The sequence below is a fragment of the Grus americana genome, chromosome 5 (genome assembly GCF_028858705.1).
Source record: "Grus americana isolate bGruAme1 chromosome 5, bGruAme1.mat, whole genome shotgun sequence".
Taxonomy (NCBI): domain Eukaryota; kingdom Metazoa; phylum Chordata; class Aves; order Gruiformes; family Gruidae; genus Grus; species Grus americana.
Window position 1 is genome coordinate 40914030 of NC_072856.1, and position 22689 is coordinate 40936718.

Consider the following 22689-nt stretch of genomic DNA (forward strand, 5'->3'; position numbering starts at 1 on the left):
GTCTAAGTAGCAGACACATGATAATGACTGTATTTAGTATTGACTTCTCTTGTTCAAAGTGCTGTCCAAACACTAAGGTCAAGAGTATGTCTGTCTCCCAACCATCCTCCTCCTTCCTCCAGTGGTATTTAAATAAGGAAAGTAGAGAGAGGGCATGAAGAATTTCCCTAGTAGAATCCAAGCAGCAGAGATGAGATAGAATAGTAGTCCTGTCACTCAAAGACCACAAGTATTGCACAATACCTGTGTAAAGCTACCAGAAATAACCCTTCCAGAGGAGGTGTGGGGTGAAGACTATCATCAGCTTTGCCTTCCGAACAGACCCCTAGATCTGTTTACCCTTCAAAAGCAGCATTGGAGACTTATGGGGAAAGATTGAGAGGAAGAGATGGCACTCTGATTTTTATCTTTCTGGTTAGCACCATAGCTCTGAGGAAGGTCATGACTTCTTCAGCCCTGGTTTTGTAGCTTTGGAGTTGGTACACTTCTTTAGTTCTTCCAGCAGAACCAATTTACTGTCTCAACAAATGTCAGAATTGTTTCCAGTGAAGGCTGGTATTCCTGTTGTGGAATAACAGTCCTGTGATTTGAACTGTTGATTGTATGCATGTTTAAAGTACACAGCAAAAATTAAATGACTATTAAAAATAGGCTAGTGTTTTGTTTAGTCCTTCATACAATTACAAAACAGATACTGAAATGTGTTAAATTAGCGTAATCAAAGGTTAATTAAATTTGTGAATAAAATAACAGATTCAGAGTGAAGTCTGTGGCAGGTACAATTACAGCTTTTCTCAGTGAGAAGCAGAAATTTGGCTCTATTGGCGGGGGTGGGGGGGGGGGTGGGGGGAAGGTAGCCAGATAAAGACATGCAGTCTGCTTGCTTACCACGATTGCCTAAAGGAAATAACACTATTAATCACAGTTTCTTTCTCTACAGGTGTCAGGCATGTTCTTTTGCCTGTGACATTTAACTACTGTATTTTTCCTGCTTGGGTGTCTCCCATACCAAACCTTTGTCTGCATGATTGACAGACATTAATGTTAAAAGGCCTTCTGTGTCCTGCTCCAAGGAAATCAACCGAGCAGTGGGAGTAGCCTACCTACAGTAGGTACTGTAGGGTCTTGTTGTAACACCTCATACTGGTTAGAAGCAATACAATTCTTTTTCACAGCACTGAGCTAATCTAATAAGCTTCAGTCCTAAACTTTTCTTGTGTAGTGCCAACCTTGAATGTCAATACAACACTCTCTCAGCTCTGGAATTAAGAGGGAGGTTGTACAGAGCCACCAAACTGACTCCAGGAGGAGTCCCTCAAAGGTCAGTAGTTCTCTGCTCTGGTACTGCCAGAGCCAGGCTGATCCCTTCAGGCATATTCAAATGTCTTTGTACTTGCTTCCCCGGTCTCCTGAGTTTGGGAACTGGGTTCTACAAAGCATGGAAGCAACTTGGATGTAGAACAGTAACTGAAGCAGCAGGGAGGGGAAGAAGCACCTACCTATAAAAGCCTGACTTTATGATCACAGGGCCTGGAGCAAACAGGGAGGAGTAAGAGTGCTGAGTGAGAGTCTGCAGCTGTACAGGCTGTGTGCTGTCCTTGAGCAAGCTCGGTATACTTGCTTAGGCCAGCTTTGATCAGTGACCTTCAGCTTCTTGTGCCCCACATGGAGCTGCTGACCAGCCCATCTGTGCAGAGCTCAGCACTGGTCTGGTAGTGTGGTAGGTAGCCACTGAACTACCCCGTGCCTGACTGATCTAGATGGGTGTTGCAAACTAGGTTCCTCCTAATGGGGGAAGTATTTAGACTGGGCCCTGTGGAGCACAAGTCCTACATTCTTGATGTCCTGCAGACACAAGGTGACTCCACTCAGTGTTTGTGTGTGCTCCACAGCCCCAGTGTTATTGTTCTGGGTTATGCTGGATACTGTCCTCTACCCCTGTCATGTAAAGGAATTAAAATCTGATCTCTTCCTCAGGTATTGCTGCATCACTGTTCTCTCCACCTCATAAACGCTTTTGCAATAGCAATTAGTACTACAGAGGTGTGGTTTTGTTAGTTAATCCCATTTCTTTCCTTTTCAGTGAGAAATTCTGATAGTACTGTGAGGGCATTGCTATAAACAAAAATGCATCAGTATTTCCTAGGAGCTGGAACTTGATTTCTCCATGTTTTCAATAGATGCCATATGTAAAATTATCACAGTATTGGCATAAAGCTTTATGTTATTATTTAAAAATGTACATAGATTGACATGTGGCTCTTTCTGCTCCTTTCACAAACAGTATGAGAGGTCATTTATTATTCTCTATGTACCTGAAGGACTCCTCGCCTCCAGTTGCTGCTGAGTGTGCAGGCATAATCATTTATTTGCATTTATATGGATGACTTTCAAAATAAAACTCATACCATAGCTTCAGGCCAAAAGCTTTCTCCTTGAGCCACAGCTCCTATCATTTTTTTTTTCCCTTCAGGCATACCGATCCTTAGCTAGTCAGGAAAGCATGCACACAAATGATGGGTCATTAGGAAATTCTCTGAATAGCAAACCTCTGAAGTCATCCCAAGTGCTATTTGCCATGCATCCTGATAAAACTGGGTAAGTTTGAGGAGGGACTAATTATATGCTTGGTCTGTCATTTATCAGTTGCTGGAGCTGTTGTTCCCAGAACACAGCAACCTCTTCCATGGCATAGCTCAACAAGATTGCCAGAGTTCAATGAGCCAAGCAAGGTTGACAGACTTTGGCATTTTATTCCCTTGGATGCAAGATCATTGCATTACAACACAAATGGGTATCTCGCTTTGCCGTAACACAGCATCAGATACAGATCCAGTAACGTTGGTCTATGGGCTTTTCTTAAAATTTTATTTTGGGAACTCATCCCTTAGAACAAATAGCAACTGTAGGACTTTCATTTACCAGCAGCCTTTAGTTTTTAATGGTTTGTTTTACTTAATAGAATAGTGTATATATAATCCTTTCATGATTTTAACCAACTTAAATAGAAGGTGATGTTGTTTCCCCTCAGGTCTTGTGGGCAAAAACCCAGATGTTTAATGTAGTGAGCTAAATAATAGAAGGTTGTAAGTTCTAATGAATATTCATGGAGTCAAATAAGATAATGGACCATGTGTCAAGAAATAATGTGGCTTCCTGCTATGACTTCCAGTGTGGTTTAATGTGTTTCAGAGAGCTTCCAGTGTCAAGAGTTGTTCTTTAATATTTAATTTTCACACTTCCTTAAAGCACATATTTTTTTAATGCATGTTTCTGAACTCATTTGGGCTGATATTATTTCTTTATTATTTGATACCTCAGAAGCACTGCAATGATGACAAGGAGATTTTTCACATAATCTTTGATTGTTGTTTTTTTTTTTTTAAGCTGCCAAAGGGTCACTGTTTCTTTCTTTTACAATAGATACTAAATAGCTGCTACAGAGTGGAAGTAAATAACTTTATCTTCAGTATTTGATGTTCTAACAGAATAGAAAAATTGTATTTGGTATAACTTTCTCTAAAAGAGCTTTTTACTTCACAGATAATTCTTAGAATTGCTGGAGGCTTACATTTTTATGAATATCTAGGTAAAACAATTACTCTGTAACTTGGGATATGTTAATACCGATTACAGATATTTAACCTTTGCCTGGATACTCTGTTGTCCATATGACAAAAAAAAATTGTATTTTCATAGTGACAGTCTGAGTGAGGGCCACGTCCAAATTAAAAAAACCCTTTATTTTGGTGCCCACAAATAAATTCCAGCATAAATATGTGGTGTTTTAGCTGCTGTCATAGCAAACATAGATCTAACTGATGCACTCTGAAGCTTAGAGAATGACTCAGCTCAACTTCAGGTGAACCAACAGGAAGTTAATCAATTGCAGGAAATATTCTTGGACACTGCAACTCATCAACGGTTCCTGACATACCTTTGGCCAGGCTAACTCACTAACAAAAAAATTCTGGTCCTGGTTGAGCAGTTAAGATGGGCCAGTGCCCATTCTCAAGAGGCAAGTTGTACGACACCACCCTGCTTTGCAAACCTCCTCATAAGTCCTAAGTGTGAGCTAATAAGCCAAGTGCTGAATTCAACAATCGCTTAGTGTAAAAAAAATACTTGTATTTTCTATCAACAGTTGCTCTATGTCCTGCAGTACTGCTATATTTCCTCATGTCAAAGCTTGATTAAATTTAAAAGGTACGATGCAGTCCTTTAGTGGCAGTAATTAGAAGAATGTAAATTACATTTATTTCCATGATAGAGTTGGTTTTTAGACCTTAGTGTCAAGATCCATAAGCCAAAAGCTTTCATGAAGAATTCACTAGAAAACTACCTTCTTCTGAACCTATTAAAATGGTAAGTCTAGTTACTTTGCTGTAGGGAGCCATGAATCTCGCCCCTCTTCTCTTCATGCCCAGGGAGCTGGGATGGAAAAGAAAGCAAAGATAAATTCTCTGAATCAAGAGGAACTTGCTTAGCTTCTTGTTAAACTTCAAAGGTGCTCTGCTTTAGGCTGGTCTTGGTCTAAGCTTCCTATAAAGGAGAAAATAGGCAAGTTATAAACATGCCTATCTTCGCTTTCTGTGCTAGGAAAGTCAGTTGGCTTTATTATGCCCAAAGCAGCCTGCTGTTTGACATTAGAGGATGTTAGTGTAATTAAAAGTCAGTGGCACTTTGCCTCTCTTTTTTTTGTGTGTGTGTGTGTGTAAATCAGTAATGGAAAAACTTCAGCATAGGAGATTAGAAATCGGGAACTCCAGATTATATTCCTGGATCTGCCTCTGGCTCAATGTAAAACCCTGAAGAAGAATTACTTTCCTTCACAGTATTTGTACAATGTCTCTTTTTGCCCCTGGGACTCTTATCACTGCAATTTATCTCCATAACTGGGGGGGGGGGGGGGCGGGGAGGAAGGGAAGAAAGAAAGAAGAAAGAAAATGCCAGTCTTCCTTCAATGTTTGTAAAATATATGGCAAAGATTAGGAATACATTACAAAAAATCAAAACCTTTGTTTTTCTCTTTTCTTCAAGTATGGAAATACTGTTAATTTGAGTTAATCCCATTAATGCCAGGAATATCTATATATCAGGTACCTAAGAAAAATTATGTGGCTTTATTACTGAAGGGCATATTCAACAAAATAAATCTCTTCCTTTTCTGCACCACTTGGTTAAGGCTGGAAAAATTGCTGTAATGTCAGCTGCATCTTCACTGTGATGTGGCTGTTACTATAGTAAGGAATATTAACCTGAAGAACTTGATGACTGACTTCAGGAGAATCTAGCAATAATTTAAATAAGATTTTCATCTCTTCTTGACTGTGAAGGACTGCACTGATTAAAATGTCCACATGAAAGTAATATGCAAACTAAATTGGTCTCAATTCTGCCAGATCTCCTTCCTCGTTTAGCAAAACAGAACTAGAGACAATTTCTTTCTCAGTTTAAGGTTTGGCAAAACATTCACATAGGATGAAGCTACTTTTGTGGTCTTATATTTATTGAAAATATTAATACACATGATAAAGAAAAATGAACACATTATTACTATTTCTTCTGTGTTTTCATTGTGCTTGTTAAGATATTGCAGTTTCAAGTATTGCCATACATAATGAACAAAGTTTGCTTCTTAAACAAAGCAATGTTCCATATGAAAACACAGGTAAACCTCACTTGTTTTGTATGGATATTTGAAATCAGAATCTGTTAAAATATCTTGGGCCAAATTTACTTTCCAACAAGTGGCCACAACTGCTTTGATGTCAGTGATGTCGGCCTTGGTATCTCAGCCTAGCAGGAAAAAGATGTAAGAGAAATTCTAATGAATGCCAGAGAGGCTATAGCTTGAGACTCTCCTCATACATGCCTGCAGTTGTTTTCTCCTCTTTTGCCTGAAATTCCCTACATAGGTGTTTTTGAGGTGTGCCTTACTGATATGGCTGGATGGAGCCTGTTACCCCCGGGTACGACACTGAGCCCGTGTGCACGAGCTCTGCCAAGCCGGGTCTGTGCAGGACCAGATTGCGTGTCAGCACTAAGTAAAGCAACCTGGTAGTCGCTTTAACTTACATGAGAAGCACAGCAAAGAATTCACAAGGGTAGGCATTTTGGCTTGGTTTATTTTGCAGCCTGATCTAGTTTGTCAGCCCCACAGGAGAACGATAGTCTGGCAAGAGCCATGAGAGCAGCTCCAGCTTGGTCTCAGAGCCGCCAAAGGGAGGAGATGGCAGCGATCCTGAGATGCAGTGCATGAGCTGAGCCAAGGGATAACACTAACGAGCTCAGAAACAAGGGCAGAGCAGCAAAGCTCCCCGCACCAGCAGTTGTTGGGTAAGAGCACAGGAAGTCACAGAGGATTACCATTTTTTTCAAACTAGGCTTAGCTTTAAAAAAGCTTGGGAACAACTGCTCCAGTTTAAGGTAGCATGGAAAAAAGGGAACGTGATGACCCCAAGTGTCCTCCTTGCTCTCCAGCAGTCTGAGGCTCAGCTAGAAGCAGAGTCTCTAACTTTTAAAAGGCAATCATAGTGAAAGTTTTCCTGGCTTCTCCAGAAGTGCCACAACTTCCATAACTCTTTTTTAGGACATTGTATCTTATTTTACTATATAACAATATATGGAAGATTATATCATAATTTAATTTATTCATCTATATTTCTTAAATACCTCAGCCTCATTGTCCATCACATGAGCTTTGATAACTGGCCTAAAACTTAACTATCTTAGACTTCCTTTCTTCATGAACCAAGTAGTTCTCACTGTGTGGACCAAAAAAGATAAAAAGCAACATTTTAACCTTATTTATCTTAAATGTGCCAGGGCTGGCTGACCAGCCAATGATAAAAACCAGAACCGGTGACCCCTGTGCCACACACACTCGCCCTGGTATGCTATTGTATACCTCTGCAGCCAAAGATTACAGGCCTGGTCACGAAGCTAAAACGACCCCTTAGTTTTGAAGAATGTTTCTTTAGCCTTTCTTTAATAGAATTTCTAGTTTAAATTGTGATCAAAATGGATGGCTCATATGACTAAGAGTTTGCAGTGTGTCCTTAACTTACTATATTATTAATGTGGTATTATGCAGACACCCAGAAATGCAACTGGAAATGCAGGGCTCCATCAGCCTTGAAAGCTTACAGTCTTGATAACATGCTCATGTTTTTGGCTGCTTACTTCCTATTGCACACAAATCAACCTAATTATCTACCAAGTAATTTTTCAAATGTTAATTCATTTTTAAAATTTGGAGTCATTTGGCAACAAATCTCTCCTAGCTATACCTGGATACCCTTAATTGATTTTGGGTGGAGAAAGAATACATTTAAATACAAGACAATCTAATTTCAGACAAAAATAAATTTTTTTTATCATGTTAGTGTTCAGGCTGAATAGCAATTTAAAGTCTTTGAAACATTTTCTTACACTTACTTGAAGAAAATGTTATCAATTTGCATTAAAATTAAATATTGTGTTTTTCATTTTGTTGATCTATTGAAAAGTCTGGAGTGGAACTTTCTGAAAGATGCAGAGATTGCCCGTAGTTTCCATAAAGACTTAAGCCTGGCAGTAAAATCTTTGTTAATTTTTGGTTGCATTTTCCTAGACTCATATTTTAGCACTGTATGTGGACTGCAATGACATGTTGGGCAAACAACTTAGACCAGTACTTTCAAATGTTAAAATTTAAATAGGAAGCCAAAAGCAATTATGAGAAGTGTATAATCCATAAAACTGTCTTCATAATTAGTAGAGATGGTGGAATACTACTTAATCAAATTGTAATCAATGTATTCCACTATTAACAATCAAGATATTTTGAAAATGTGTGCTTTATTGCTGCTTTAATCCCTTTCTAATGGCCAAACTTTACTTTTCATATTCACATTCCATACAACCTACTGCCATATTAGCTCCCCTACTATTACCAAACCGGAGCTAAAAGAAACTATTAAAAATAAAAATATTGAGAATTGTTCTTTCTTAGGTGACAGTTTGGAAAACTCCTTCAGCTTACTTTTCTAAAAATTAATTTTATTTTATGCTAGATCAGCTTTACAAAAAACCAAACCCACAAAGATATTTGTGAGGGTTGTTCCAGTCGGTGTTAGTGCGATTCTGAGAACCAAAGAGTATATGATGGAACTTTTTTGCCATTTTCTTTTCTTTGTATAGACTTTGAAGCGATGGATTTCTAAACTGTGTGCCTACCAGCGATCGAGTACCGATTTCATTTCTGTGAAATGCATAGTGTTTTGCACTTTAACACTGCCTCCAACCGCTCAAGGTAGGAAAACCAATTATGCAAATTTCTTGCAGGACAAAAGGTAACATGGCTTCCTGAGGCAGTGAAAAAAAGGCCCTTGATGTAGATCTATATTATAGTTTCAAAATGAAGTGGCTCATTTGTTTTCAGTATTCTTTTGCATTTATTTTGGCAGTAGGGTTAAGTTTTGGGAAACTGGCCTCTCCAGGTGTCTGTGATAGCTATGCAAAATATACTTATGTGGGTACAACAAAAATGAGAGGTTCAATGAAAATCACTTAACAGTAAAAAAATTTAATTTTATGGTTTTAATTTTTGTGTGGTAGCTGAACACTGGAATAAGCCTTTGAAAATGGTGGTTTTTAGCCAAGTGCTTGATTAGTGCTTGTAGTAATACAAGTAAAAAAATAACATTTAAAATAGAAGTGAAAATTCCACTCACTGTGAAAGAGAGGAAACATTTATTATAATAACGCTTTAAACCAATGTAAAATCCTCTGATCCATTACATATTACAACAGATACCAAGAAAGGACACTATCTACACTGTATTTTATCTTTGAAAACTAATGGCCTGAAACTACCAAGATCTGAATTACTTCTATAATACCACTTAGATGAATAAGGCCTATTCATGGAATTGTCAAGAGCAAATCATGTCAAACTGATGTAATTTCCTTCCCTGACATGGTTACAAGCCTTGTAGGTGGGAGAGAAGTAGGAGACGATGTGTCTCTTAAAGCTTTAAACAAATCTCACATGACATAAGGAACAGAAATGTGGTTCTGATGAAACTTGTATGTAGTGGATGTAACCTACTGGCTGGAAAAACTATAACCAGAACAATTATCAGTGCTTCAGTATTATTAAAAACAAATACCAGGTGGCATCTGTCCTGGCTACGAGTCTCTTTGTTCTTTTAGTTAATGACCCAAACGATGAAGAATATATTTATTACACTTGCAGAGGACACAAACCAAGGAGGGACCAAGCTCTTGGCCAACCATTTTGTGGACCAAGATGAGAATTCAAAAGGCACAGACAAGCTGAAGGAGCACCACAGGGAAAACCAGAATGAGATTCAGCGGGGAGAAGTACAACGCCATGAGGAATAACCGCAAACCAATTTATAATGCACATGGTCACCCGGTATTTTCCCCTTGGCCCCACTTTTCATATAGACAGCGGCAAGGAGCTGCTTTTTTATGCTGCTGCTTCACAGTGCCACCGCTCGGCATTTCATCTGGGAGGGCCTTGGTCTGTTCCACCAAGGTCCGGAGCCTCAGCACTTCTCTCACGGCAAAATGCTCCATCTCCAGCAAGCTCTCAGCTCTCCCCGGGGCCTCCTGGGTCCGCCGGGGCTCCAGGCCTCCCGGGTTGGGCAGGGGCCGGGGCACCGGCCGAGCGGGGAGAAGCCCGGCGCGGCGCAGGGGGCGGGCCGCGGCGCGGCGAAACGGCGCCATCTCAGCGCGCCCGGGGCGGGGAGGCGGCGGGCGGCATGGGGGCTCTCGCCTGGCGTTGGGCGCTGCGCGCCGCTCGCTTCCCCGTCGGCAGCGGGAGGGCTCTAACGGCGCCGGCGCGCCACCCGGGCTGTGGGCCCGCCGCTGGCGCCGCTCCGTTTGCCGATTCCGCGGTGAGTGAAGCGTGAGCTCTCCGCCCTGCGCCGGGTCCGTCCCGGGGCGGGTGGGGAGCAGGACGGCCCGTGCTCGCCGGTCGCGGAGGATCGGGCTGTCTGTGTGCTTGGGGTGGGAGGCAGGAGGGCTGCCGTGGCCTAGACTTGCTTGGGTGCCTAGGCGGGCCGTGTCCTGGCGCAGCCGGTTCAGCAGTTGCTCTGTGGTGTGGCGCTGCAGGGCGTTAACAGCGAGGGGTGGTCCGGGGCAGCGGCCGGACCGGGCAGAGGAAGATGAGAGTCTGCCGGGTTTTCTGCCTGGGCCCCGGTCGGTACTGTGGAAGGTCGCGAGCGGCCGCTCACCGCCTGTGGTGGTAAAGTCGGGCCACCAGGTAGCAGGTGGGACGCTGCCCGTCGAGATGCAGGCTCCTGTCTGTTAGTGCATCCCTCCTGCTGCGGGGGCCCGCAGGTGCAGAAGAGCCGTCGTGTGCCTCTGGCTCTTAAGTGACAGGGAAGCGGGACTTGCTCCAGCCAGCCGGTGCTTGCACAGCTACCTGCGGCACGGCTCGGGCAGGGACAGCCCTCGGGAAAGCTGCCTGCGCCCCTCCGGCACCTGGGGTTTCCCTTCCTTTGCTGTAAGCTGCATTTGTTGTGCTTGAAGCAGCTGTAACGTAAAAGACCACTAGGTCTAGCCTATTTTTCAAAGCTTCCAACTTTTTAAGTGGTGTTTGGGTTTATTTTAACACAAGCCCTCATTCTTTTTTTCTTTTAAGTGTTAAGATTGATCATATTTAACTGTGTGTCTAAACAAAATGCCAGCTGGGGTATTTTAAGTAGGCCCCGTTCCTGCCAGCCTGCCTGCTGGTGAAGCAGGCTCCCTTCGGGAGGGCCTGCGTACAAAATGGTTTTTTTGGACCAGCAGTGAAAATTTCTTAGTGCCCAGGTGGATTCTTCCCTGTCAGCTTTCTCTGTGAAAACTGCAGGTTGGTGCATATACATTCACTTGCACTCTGTTTTTTGTTAGTCCTCAAGCTCCAGGGATGAAGCTCTGAGGGACAAACGTGCCCAGATCCTGTCGCGTGGGCTGCCGAAACAGAAGCCCATAGAAGGAGTTAAGCAGGTGGTTGTCTTGGCTTCTGGAAAAGGGGGAGTTGGAAAATCAACAACAGCAGGTAAGATTTTTTTCTTTTAACTGTTTACTTTGCACATTTTGTAATACTTTATAGGGAATATTTGGGCACTTGTTGTGTCATGACCTTGTAATTGAATCCCACTAAGTGGGAGAGCCCTTCACCTCTGTCAAGTCCCATTGAAGCCATTGAGAATCTACGTAGCTACGGGGGTCTTGGCTTTAAATGAGGTGCAAATCTAGCAGACAGCTTTGAAATACTGTCTTCGTAATAGTGCAGTGCTGTCTTGGGACAGTCCGCTTGCTTAAGAGGTGGTGTAAGCTGAGGTAGAGGGGATTATGTGCGGGTGCAGTGATACTGTTCCTCCTTCCCCAGCAGTGTAGGTGTGCCTGTGCAGTGCTCTTCTGTGCTGTGTCGGCACAGTCATGTGCTCTGTAGAGGATACTATTATTTAGAAGGTTTCAAAATCAGGCCTCCATCCAATTTTCTCAACTACTTTTATGGGTGTTTCATAAACAAAAGATGAAACAGTAGTTATAAACAACATGAACTGATCAGAGCCTTGTGACGCACCTTGAACTCTTCTCTCAGCCCCACCATTAGGTTTTGAATTAATTTTTCTCTAACTGTGCAGTTCCTAGGTGGTAGAACAAGATAGTGCATGGGTTACCAGTACTGCAGAAATTTGCTTGAAGTTAAACAAGGATGACACTGAAGGTAAACCCCTTAGCAAAGATCTCTGTAAAGTGTTAGAAATTTGTTTAAAAATCTCTTCCTTAGCATCTAGGTTAGGAAAAGAGTCATCCTTTAGTTGAACGTTGTCTGCTGTTCATCTCCGTTTGCCATGAATAACACAATAGCTTTTAATTTCTCATTTTGTGGTTTCTATTTCAGCCGTGCTTGAAAAGAACTGTCTAATAAATACTAGAACAGACAAATGTGATATCCCTAGTAAGAGTAACTGTACTTAAAAAAAAAATAAAATTGGAAGTATTTTTTCTGTGCATCAGATACACTTATATACTATCCTATCCATACGATACACATTCCTGTACAAAGACGTGCAAAACAATAAACACTTGAATTTCTTAGTGATGTACCTTTTGAGTGATGATTATAATTCATAGACTGGTTGTTTCAGGTTACTGAAAATACCAAATATCTGGTTGTAAATCAACAGATTTACAAACTGAACATAATTTGAACAGTAAATTCAGATTATCCTCCTCCTGTCTGCAAACAAATGTGCTCGTTTAAGTTCCGCTAACTGGCATCTGTATGTAATTTGTACATATCTGTATGTAATTTTTACATAAAGTATGATACATGTATAAATAACACTTGAAGAGCTGGGACTTTATACCCATGCATTTAAAAATAAAAAATCAGGGTTCAACAAGCATTAAATAAGAGAGTTGAAATATGAATGAACCATTCAGATGTTGCTATATTGGACAGCCATTTATTAATGAATGTATTAATTTATAATATTGAGAAGAAAAAGGAATCTAGATTCTTGTTTATTAAAATGAGAATAAATGTCATGGTTCAGATGAACAATTCAAGATCAGATAACTCATATGAACTAAAGTATTGCATGGGATCATTGCTGAAGTAGGTACTTAAAATTTTATTCTTCATATCAAAGGTTTATGGGGAACGTGTTTGGTGACAAACTCCACTGACTCATTTTGAGAGCAGGAGTTGAAAAGGAAGGAGGGTGGTACACACATCTAATTCCTAAAACACCACAGAAAATGTCATCAGCCTTATTGTCTGTACCTTTCTGCAGGACTGTCAAGGCTCTTCATACTCTTTCCTCCAGTGTGTTCTATGTTTCAGTTGCTCCAGATCTCCATTTCAGGACAAGTGGATATGCATTCCTTCCTTCGCCTGTCTTTGTATTTCTGTTGAATAACTCTTTCTGTTTATTGCATATAGCTTTCATGTTGTATTCTATGTTGCTTCTAGCAATTTTTGGTCTTCTGAAATCAATGTAGTCAATGACTGAAAGAAGAAATTCTGTTATAGAAAAAGTATTTTTCAATGCATGTTTAAATACTTTGATTGTTTCTTCTTGTTTTTGTTTGCCTACTGTAAGTGTTGGTTGGTTGGTTTCCTATGTTTCCTATCTCTTTCCTGTCAAGTTTCTGTCTTTTACCAGCATTTTGTTGTATTTACTCCATCTGGCCAAAGTTGGGGGTTTTTTTGTTTGTTTTTTATCTCTTCTGTCTCCTCTTTTGCATTACCTGAAGATGAGAGTACTGTAGAGAATTGATCCTGGTGCGAGAAGAGTTCAAAGTGTGGTCTTGAAAGAAGAGAAGTTTCTAATTTATTGAAACTCTTATTGTTTTCAGCTGTGGAAGTGGAATAAAAATAATGGCTGGTGTTCTTGCTCACGTTTTGTTAATCCTGCAGTTTGAAGAAAATAAAATTACTGATGCTGCCAGCTACCTCGGCCTTCAGACATTTTTAGCAAAGACTAATGGGCTGAGATTTTTCATTATTGTTCAGGAGACCTGATACATTTGACTATATGTTGACTTTATCTCAGTCATATTAACTGTGGTATTTTTGTTTGTTTGTTTGTTTTTAATCTTGCATGCTTTTATTCTGTATGTAGGATGTACTATTTTTGAAACTCACCCTTTCAAGGTAGTGGCCAAAATCCATCTGTTCACCTGACCAACCTGAGCACAGGTCTGGGCTTTGGCAAAGGTGATAATAGTATTTGTTCATGGTTCCTTTCCAGGATCAACGTCACGTTTTTTGATTCTGGGCCTTCTCTATGTGTTAAAATATCCTGATAACTAGTCATAAAGTGGCTATTCCATTTCTAAATGCCACTTACACTGAGATGTAAGTATTGAAAGTTATCTTTCAGAGACAGTTCATCTTGGTTATCTATAAGTATTTTATTGATGAGGAGGATTAACCATGTCACAGATGAGATGTACTCAGCTGGCTCTGGACATGTCTGATTTGGGGCCAAGTTTTATTTGTATTGTTAGCTCAATGTTCTGAGAATTCAACTGTGCTATTACTAAGGCCAGTTCGGATTTGGAAGTTGCAAAGTACAAACTAATAAACCTTCCCAGACTTGTACTGATTTCCAGAAGACTAACTCTGATCTCCCTGTGCATCATTCTTGATACTGGTCGGCTGGTTCAGCGTGGGCAGAGATACCATGGTGACTTTTCTTGGAGCCTGCTGTGAAGTTTTAAAAATAATTAAAAAAAAAGTTGTATTGAACTTCTGGAATATATCTGCCCTGCTCTCCTGCACTCCTGTTTATGGGAGCTTACTAACATGAATATTTAGGGTCAGTTTAGATCCTACGCTGCATCTCTATGTCCTCTTGGAACTGACAATAATACAAAGACAACAGAATGCAAAAATCAGCTGGGATCCAGCAGAGAACATGAGGTGTCCAGCTAGATATCCAGCTAAAAACCTCAGGTTTTCCCACTATATTATTCCCACTGTCTCTTCTTTTTCCCTTCAATAGTTGAATATCCTTTACTGAAGAAGCATTGAGGATCATACTTCAATTTTCACATGTATAATTGTATAAGAAGAAGAGAGATGTATAAAGTGTTTTTAAGACTGTGTGTGGAGTAACTCACTGCTTCCTTTGTGTCTCTTCATATATGAGCTGTGGTTGATTTTATTTTTTTCTCTTTTATTTATCATTGGTTTGCTTGTTTTTTCTCCTTATCTGTAATTGGTAGATTCGAGTTTCAGAGGATGAATTTTCCTCTGATTAATTCAGGGACCACTTAATCAAGCATCTCTTTAAATAGCAAACTGAAGAATAAAATCTGTATGCTTTATCAGGTTAGGAGTAAACTGAGGCTGTGTGTTTCTTGGGGAGAGCTGTACAATTTTCCTTCTTAATCTCACCATTTTCCTTAAAAGAACTTACCTTTCTCAATACTAAATTCCTTAAGCTGGCAATCTGGCTCCCCAGCTTGTTCTCAGTACCTTCATACTCTTCCAGTAGAACAAGACTGACTGCAGGTTGTCTTTCTTAAAAGGCTCTATGGACTAACATACAGCAATGTGTAAAGAATGCAAAAGATGTTACCCAAGAAAGAGTTGTATGTGTGTTGGTGGTTTTTTGGTGGTGTGTGTTTTTTTTTTTTTTTTTTAAAAAACATGTTACTCCTTGGATTATAACAATTACTGTTTGGTTATACTGAAGCTTCTGGGTCTTCCAAGATAATTGAAGCTGGTGAGCCATTAAAAGATATCATTTCTTGCATGTGCTTTTTAGTTATGGAGTTAAGTATTGATGGAAATGTTAAAACTGTAAACAAACTCACAGTCTTTTTGATTACTTCATCCTATTTTTCTGTTTCTTTAGCTGTTACGGATGCTTTCAGGGTAGATGAGACTTTGTTTTCGGATTTAAAAATCAAGTGAAAAGCATGCATTGTACCTTCTTCCATAAAATATCCATGTTTAATATATCACAAGAAATCAAAAAGGAGTATGATTGTCTCTGTGGTCACTGTACTTTAATAGTTCAGGCCAATACTTACCTAATCTCTGGTTTTCAGAAAGTTTACTAGAGACTGTGGTGAAGGTTACCTATGGTAGGGTTATTTTAGTTTTATAGTACAGTGTCCACTTTTGAAAAGTCAAGTGGGTACCTCAAAATTTTTTTCTTAATGTTATCCTTTGGCAAAATGCTTAGATTGTATTTTTATTTTGCAATGTTCTCTAGAAACTTTTTTAGAGTTTGCAACTTTTGGCAGATTAGTTTGGGTTTGTTAGTCTGTTAGCAAACATAGACTGAAACATGGGTGCTGCTGCCACTTAAACTAGTAATATTGTAGAGATGCAAGAAGCTAAGAACCAAGATGATGAATGCAATTATTAAGTGTGATGCATTTATATTTTCTCTTGTTTGAAATGATAACATTATCAATATTTAGGAATTAAGTTTTCTTGCACTTAATCTTTTTTTTTTTTCTTCTTTCTTGCAGTAAATATAGCCCTCGCCCTAGCAGCAAATGATTCGGTAGGTGAACATCTAATTATCAGCCTTAATGTGACACAAGTGTGTGAATCATAAATAAAACTCTTACTGCTGGAGGCAGTCACATTAAATCTAAGTATTTACTCTGACAGTTAATTTCTTTATTTGTTTTTCATGGACTTCTGAGTTCACATTAGTTTGTTTATATTTTATCAGTACCATGAATGACTCAGTAGCTCTCATCCTTCATGTGGGTTTGGCTGTGTCCTTTTCCTTGTGTGTCTCTGAGTTCAACTGCAATTCTTCACAGGGGTGTAGATGTAGTAGAGGATGTTTGTGCAGGTTGGAGACACATAATAAATAATTAAATTCTATCACTTCAGAGCACTGACTTGGAAGAAATACGAGTAAGTGCTGGATGGTGTCCAAAACATTTTTATAACTCTAAAGATTTACTTTTTCTGGAGAAATTAATGTGTATGAATAGTTTATATGTAAATAGCTGAGGAAAAAAAAAACGGAGCTATATATCTTCCCTAAAGCTTGGAAATACATGTTTTGAGTGACAAAATATCATTGCCCAGTTTGATATTGCTCAAACTTTTACTTGGACTATAAATAAACAGTGGGAACCATTCAAGTGTAAAACCAACAGGACTTCCTTATGTCCATCTGCTGCCACAGAGGTAAACTCAGAAGCAAGCTTCGCTTCCTGTGTAAGGGTATATAATGCAGGTTTTGTACTCGTAAAGCATTAATTAAGAACAAAATATCCTCAAGTACTTTAATCTGGTAAATGTCGAATCTTTTTCTTGTAAAAGACGAGTAAAAGAAAACAACAAGTAGGAGGAGTGAGGTTTACAGGCAATCTGCACACTTCCCATAGGAATTTTGTAAAAGATTAAAAAAAAATCCATAAACTCAGTCATACTTGATAGAAGAGAGTGTTTAAAGCTGTTATATGAAATATGTACTGTTTGTAATGGCATCTGATCTTGATATTTCACAGTTTTTAATTCCGTGTTTTAAATAGGCTGCTGGAGTAATTTGATTTCAGAGAAAAATCTGTCATCTTGAAAAGCAAAACTGCTTGAATGGTTGCTTCTAATTAACTTTAAAACATGGCATTTGCTGTAATACTTTTAAAAAACAAATGTGATCCTGCAATGTGATCTGTGTTGTGCCATGGTCATTGAGTAGCTCCATGGAAACCGTGTCAACTAATTGCACATAACTTTCTGTACCGGCTTAAGTGTTTTTAGGATTGTGCCCGATACTTTTCAAACATGCAGTTTGGTGCATTGTTTATATTTAGATAAAGCATCTCTCAGCAATTCTGAAATACACAAGTTGTGGGATTATACCCTTTTGTTAGGAGTTAAATATCTGGCTTTAAACATAATGCTGTGATACACCACTTCAGTAGCCCATTAAAACACTTGTAAAGCACACAAACAAGAGAGACCATAGTCTAGAATGATTGAAGAGGTTATTGCCAGAGTTATTTGGAAAACCAGGGACTGAGAAATAATTTTAAATGAAATTGAGCCAAGAAAGTTAAGTAAACATAGAATGTGCTAGTCATTACTGATACTACAATTATGTGGTAGTATAACATTGGAGACCTGCGTCCATTGATGTTAATCAATGAAGAGCAGCTGAAATTGATGAAATAGCCGTGACTTGCATGAACTGATGGTCACAATTTAACAAGCTACTGCCATGGTGAAATTGCGCATCGATGTAGTTAGAGGTTAGAAAATATGAAATTAAGGTGGATTGAATAAACTCAACTCTACCTTATTTGTTCATGCATTGATATGTTTATTTTTTAAGATAATGATGGCATACATCATGTTTATGTTTAATCTTTGGGCTTGAATTTGCTTGTGTGTTCATTTGCGTATTCCCATTGATTTCAGTTTACTAGTTTTCTAGATCAGGGTTATGAAATTAATATCTCTGGGACCTTGATCCAGGCTGAGATTGTCTAGTGCTCTGAATTGTAGGGATCATTGTGTTATAAATTGAGACCACAATGGATCATAATCCAATTAAAATTTTATTAATTATAGCAAGTAGAATATGAGCAAATACAGCGCTGGACGGCAGGGGAATCTGCGCTCCGCCAACTGCCGTGCTGAGCAGTTCAAACAGTCCCTTTTTATACATCTTTACTTCCGTGTTCATGAAGTAGTGGAGGTACTCTGCGCATGCCTCAGTTGTTGTTAGGGGGTCGTTTTCTGCCTCTTGGTGGTCTTTGAGGGCGAAGTAAGAAGTCTTCCTCCTTTGTCCCATAGTTGACCCCTCACTCATATGTTCTTATATGGGGTTGTTTGTCCTGTTTCTGTCGGTTCCTGGACATCTGGCGGTTATCTTGCACAAGCGGTATCTGGTTTAGTTTGTGTAAGCGATTGCGGTTATCTTACCTTACTCAAGCGGTGTCTGGTAGCTGTTTGCATAAGCGATTTCATATCTTTTGTTGCTTAATCTTTACATTGAGCTCAACATAAATCTTAATAAACAATACCCTAATCCATAGTTTCTCACAATCCCCCCTTTTTCTTTTTATCCTATTATTGTTTATTAGACGCTACTTTCATTTTCGGCACTGCAAGCAAACCTTTTCCCACAATCCCAACATTTATCATAACACTCACAAGGTAATACCTCACAATTACAATAGGCATAGTTTTCACGTGGCATAACGCATTCACAACAATTTTCATCCTCATTAATAGATACACTTTTATATTTTGCCTCAGACCTCGTAGTTAAAATAAGCAATTTAGCTATGTCAAACCGTTCTTTAATAAAATGTAAAATATAGCGTATTATACAAGGTCCAAATATAAGTCCCAGAATCAACATAATAAGCGGTCCTGCTAAAGCAGACAACAAAGTGGTTAGCCAAGGTGAAACATTAAACCATTTTTCATACCATGACCTGCCTGCTTCACGATCCTTTTTACGTTGATCTAACCTTTTCCGGAGTTCAGACATGGTGTCCTGGACTACTCCCGTATGGTCAGCAAAAGAACAACATTCTTCATTGAGAGCTACACATAACCCTCCTTCCTTTAAGAACAATAGGTCTAATCCTCTTCTATTCTGCAGCACTACTTCTGATAAAGACTTTACTGAAGTGGCTAAATTTTGGATAGATTGTTCTATTTTTGTTAAATCCTCATCTACAGCCATCTGCAAACTTTGTAATTCCTGACCTTTTACTAGGGAGGCTATGCCTGTACCTGCTCCAACTCCGCCCGCTATCAGCAGTGTAGCTAGGGTTACCACTGTAATTGGCTCTCATTTTTGTTTATTCAGGTTTCCTTCAAAGTGGCGTAGCACCTCCTCAGAGGTGTGATAGACTAGACGAGGAACAATAATCACCTGTACACAAAACTGAGATTGATTAAGCACGTTTAGGGATAGGCAAGGCGTTACTCCGATGTCTGAACAAACCCATTTAGCTCCCGGTGTCGGGATAGCCCATTTGTCATTTTGATTTTTGTGTCTCTCTATATTGGTGTTAGTGATTGTTCGGTTGCACAAAGGCTGATACTTTTCGGGCACTGTACCTATACATTTTCCTTGACCTGTTATTAATTGAATAGTAATTCCTTGCGTATGATTCCTCTGGTCATCCCATGGACATTCTCGTGGGTTTGAACCATTAGACCATTGAATCCTACCTGATTTTCCAATTGCCTCAAAATATGGTGGTCTAACATTATAACATAATCAGCATTCCTCAGTTAAATTTGGTTTGCTTTCATTAAGGGCACGATAAGAGGCTTGCATTAGATTCTATAAGGGGTCTTTGGATTCTGACAACTCTAAATCCCTGGATAAGGAGAATTCAGTCACAGTGTCATTAGTTGTTTCCGAAAGGGAGTCTGGAGAAGGGGTTACGACAATTATGGGGGCAACCTTTTCTTCAGAGGAAGTGGGTGGATTCAGGACCAGATTTGGTCCTATTGACAAAGGATCATGAGGAAGCTTTTCTTTAATTATTCTAAAGTAACTTCCCCTATCTGTTCCTGATTCCCAATATCTAATTCCCCAGATACGGCCAACTAACCATGTGTCATCTTGGGGTTCTTTTATAATGATTTCAATTCTGTTACAGGACACGCTGCCACAGGGTCTTGTAGGGTGTCCATCAAAATCATGCTTTGGGGGAGTGCAGCCCGGGGGTCCCCAAGCTACATCTATATATTTATCTCCTTGCGTTTTCCAATTTGAAGCAATAGTTTCACAACCCCAATAGCCACAGTAAAAATGACCTGGATAATTACAATAACTTCTGCCAGGGTTAATTGCTGGACATATATAAAATGCCTTGCATTGGGCCTGGAGCTTTGCTAGATCTGGGGTAAAAACAGGGGAGTCCTGTTCTATAGGTATCAGGGAATATAGATGCACGGAGAAATTCCACTTCCCTGGACCGATCTGAGTTTGAATTAATTTTGACTCTGGTAAATTATATAATTTCCAAGCCATAGGTTCATGAGGGTTTCCATTTGCTTGGGTTATTATCAATAACAAAACTAACGGTATACCAGAAAAAAGGGTGTCTGTCAATTTTGCCAATTTAAGTATATTTTTACCAGTCCTGGGGAAGTTCGGCCATTGCTGCTTTTGTGTCCCATTGTTCTGGTTCTTTTCTCCACAGTTTGTTCCTCCTCTGCCTCGCCCGTCGACTCGGTTGTTTCGAGCCACGGGGTGTACCATCTTCTCGGCAGCAAGGGAATTCTTCAGGAGAACAGCTGTTTCGGGCTTTCTGCCTGTTTATATATGTTTCCCACTTTGCAGCTCTAACTAATGGGACAAAGCAAGACACAGTTAGTACTTCCCTTCTGCACTTTGTACGCTTCCATATATAATAGATAAAAAAAGAAATAATTATAGCAAATATAAACAGCAATATACACTTTATACCAAAAGGTAATGCGGCAAAATAATCAAATAAAGTCTCTATCATTACGTTATCTTTTCAGGGTTATCTTGGTGTCACCTGGAGTACTGATTACTTTCCAGTGGGGTCTCGTCACTGGGCCTTTAATGCGACTGGCATGAGTCCATCCACGCTCAGTAGTCCGGACAGCTGTTTCTGTTGTAAGCAAAACAAGATAAGGTCCCTCCCAATTGGGTTTTAGGGTTTCTTCTTTCCACGTTTTAACCAATATCCAGTCCCCAGGTTTAAAATTATGAATTTTTAAGTCCAACGGGGGTCGTTGCACAATCAGTCCATGTTCCCAAAGCTTGTTACGATGTTCCGCTAATTGTGAAACATATTCATTAATCACACGATCTCGAATTAAAACATTTGTTTGTGGACTTTCAATTCTATAGGGCATTCCATACACCATTTCAAACGCTGATATTCCTACATCTGCTCGGGGCCTGGTTCTGAGAATTAATAGTGCCATGGGTAGGCACTTAATCCATGATAATTTGGTTTCTATCATTAATTTAGTCAAAATAGTTTTGATTTCCCCATTCATCCTTTCAACTTTTCCCGAACTTTGTGGATGCCATGGCGTATGGTATTCCCACTTAATACCCAAGTTTTCTGCTAGATCTCTAACAATTTTTGACACAAAGTGTGTTCCTCTGTCCGAGTCGATTACATCAGGTACTCCATATCGAGGTATAATGTATTCAAGTAATACCTTAGTAACTTGGTTAGCAGTTGCCTTGGAGGTAGGAAAAGCCTCAACATAATGTGTTAAATGATCCACCATTACTAATAAATATTTGTAACGCCCTATCCTGGGTAGTTCAGTAAAATCCACTTGTATGTGTGAGAAAGGTCTGTATGCTGGGGAACGTCCTCCAAGAGGTTTTTGTCTCATGTTGTTTCGATTAACCTTTTGACAGGTCTCGCAGGCTGCCGTGACTGTCTTTGCTATGTTATATACGCCTATACAGGCAAACTGTTGATTGAAATGATCAACTAACGCCTGGGTTCCCCAGTGTGTTTTACTGTGTATTTTTGAAAATATTTCGAGTGCTATGTCCTTCGGCAAGACTTCTCTCCCATCTGGCAATATGTACTTATCATCCTGTTCCTTAGCTCCCATTTGTTCTAGTTTTTCCTTTTCTACAGACTCAAAACTCAAATTTTTACTAACAGGTACTTGTTGCATAGTCAAAATCGTACTATAATTGCCTGCCACTCGTTTTGCTTCTGTATCAGCTGCATTATTTCCCCTAACTTGATAACTTGTACCTCGCTGGTGTCCCTTTATATGTACAACTGCTATTTTATTCGGCATTTTCAATGCCCCCAGAACTCGCCGAATTAATTCCGGGTGTATCAGTTCTTTTCCCTGTGAGTTAACAAATCCTCTTTCCTCCCATATTTTTCCAAAGGTATGTACCACTCCGAACGCATAGCGTGAGTCCGTATATATAGTTCCATCCTTTCCCTTTAGTGACACTAATGCTTTCCACAATGCATACAGCTCACAGGCTTGAGCCGACCAGCTGGCACTCAGGGGGCCCGATTTTATTGTCTTAAATTCTCCTTTTTCCAACTTAACGATGGCGTATCCGGACAATCGTTTACCTTCCACTATTCGAGATGACCCATCTATGAAAAATATTTCTCCATGTTGTAATTCCTCTTCTTCTAGATCTGGTCGAATTCGTGTTTGTTGTTCAATCGTTTGAAGACAATCAT

The 22689-nt window shown here is 39.8% G+C and overlaps 1 protein-coding gene across 7 annotated transcripts in view; it reads left to right on the plus strand.

The window, feature by feature from the left end:
* Positions 1–9040: 9040 nt before the first annotated feature.
* NUBPL (NUBP iron-sulfur cluster assembly factor, mitochondrial) overlaps positions 9041–22689 on the plus strand; it is a 95675-nt gene continuing 82026 nt past the window's right edge. For 4 of the 7 annotated variants that reach the window (XM_054827844.1, XM_054827846.1, XM_054827850.1 and 1 more), the window contains exons 1-2: positions 10971–11056; positions 16006–16040. Coding sequence is in view for 2 of the 7 variants with exons in the window: in XM_054827843.1 (XP_054683818.1) it covers positions 9408–9908; positions 10909–11056; positions 16006–16040 (684 nt within the window). In the remaining 5 variants the exon portion in view is untranslated. Of the gene's footprint in view, positions 9909–10908; positions 11057–16005; positions 16041–22689 lie in introns of those variants that run through there. The other 3 variants (XM_054827843.1, XM_054827842.1, XM_054827849.1) reach the window with 3 other exon arrangements.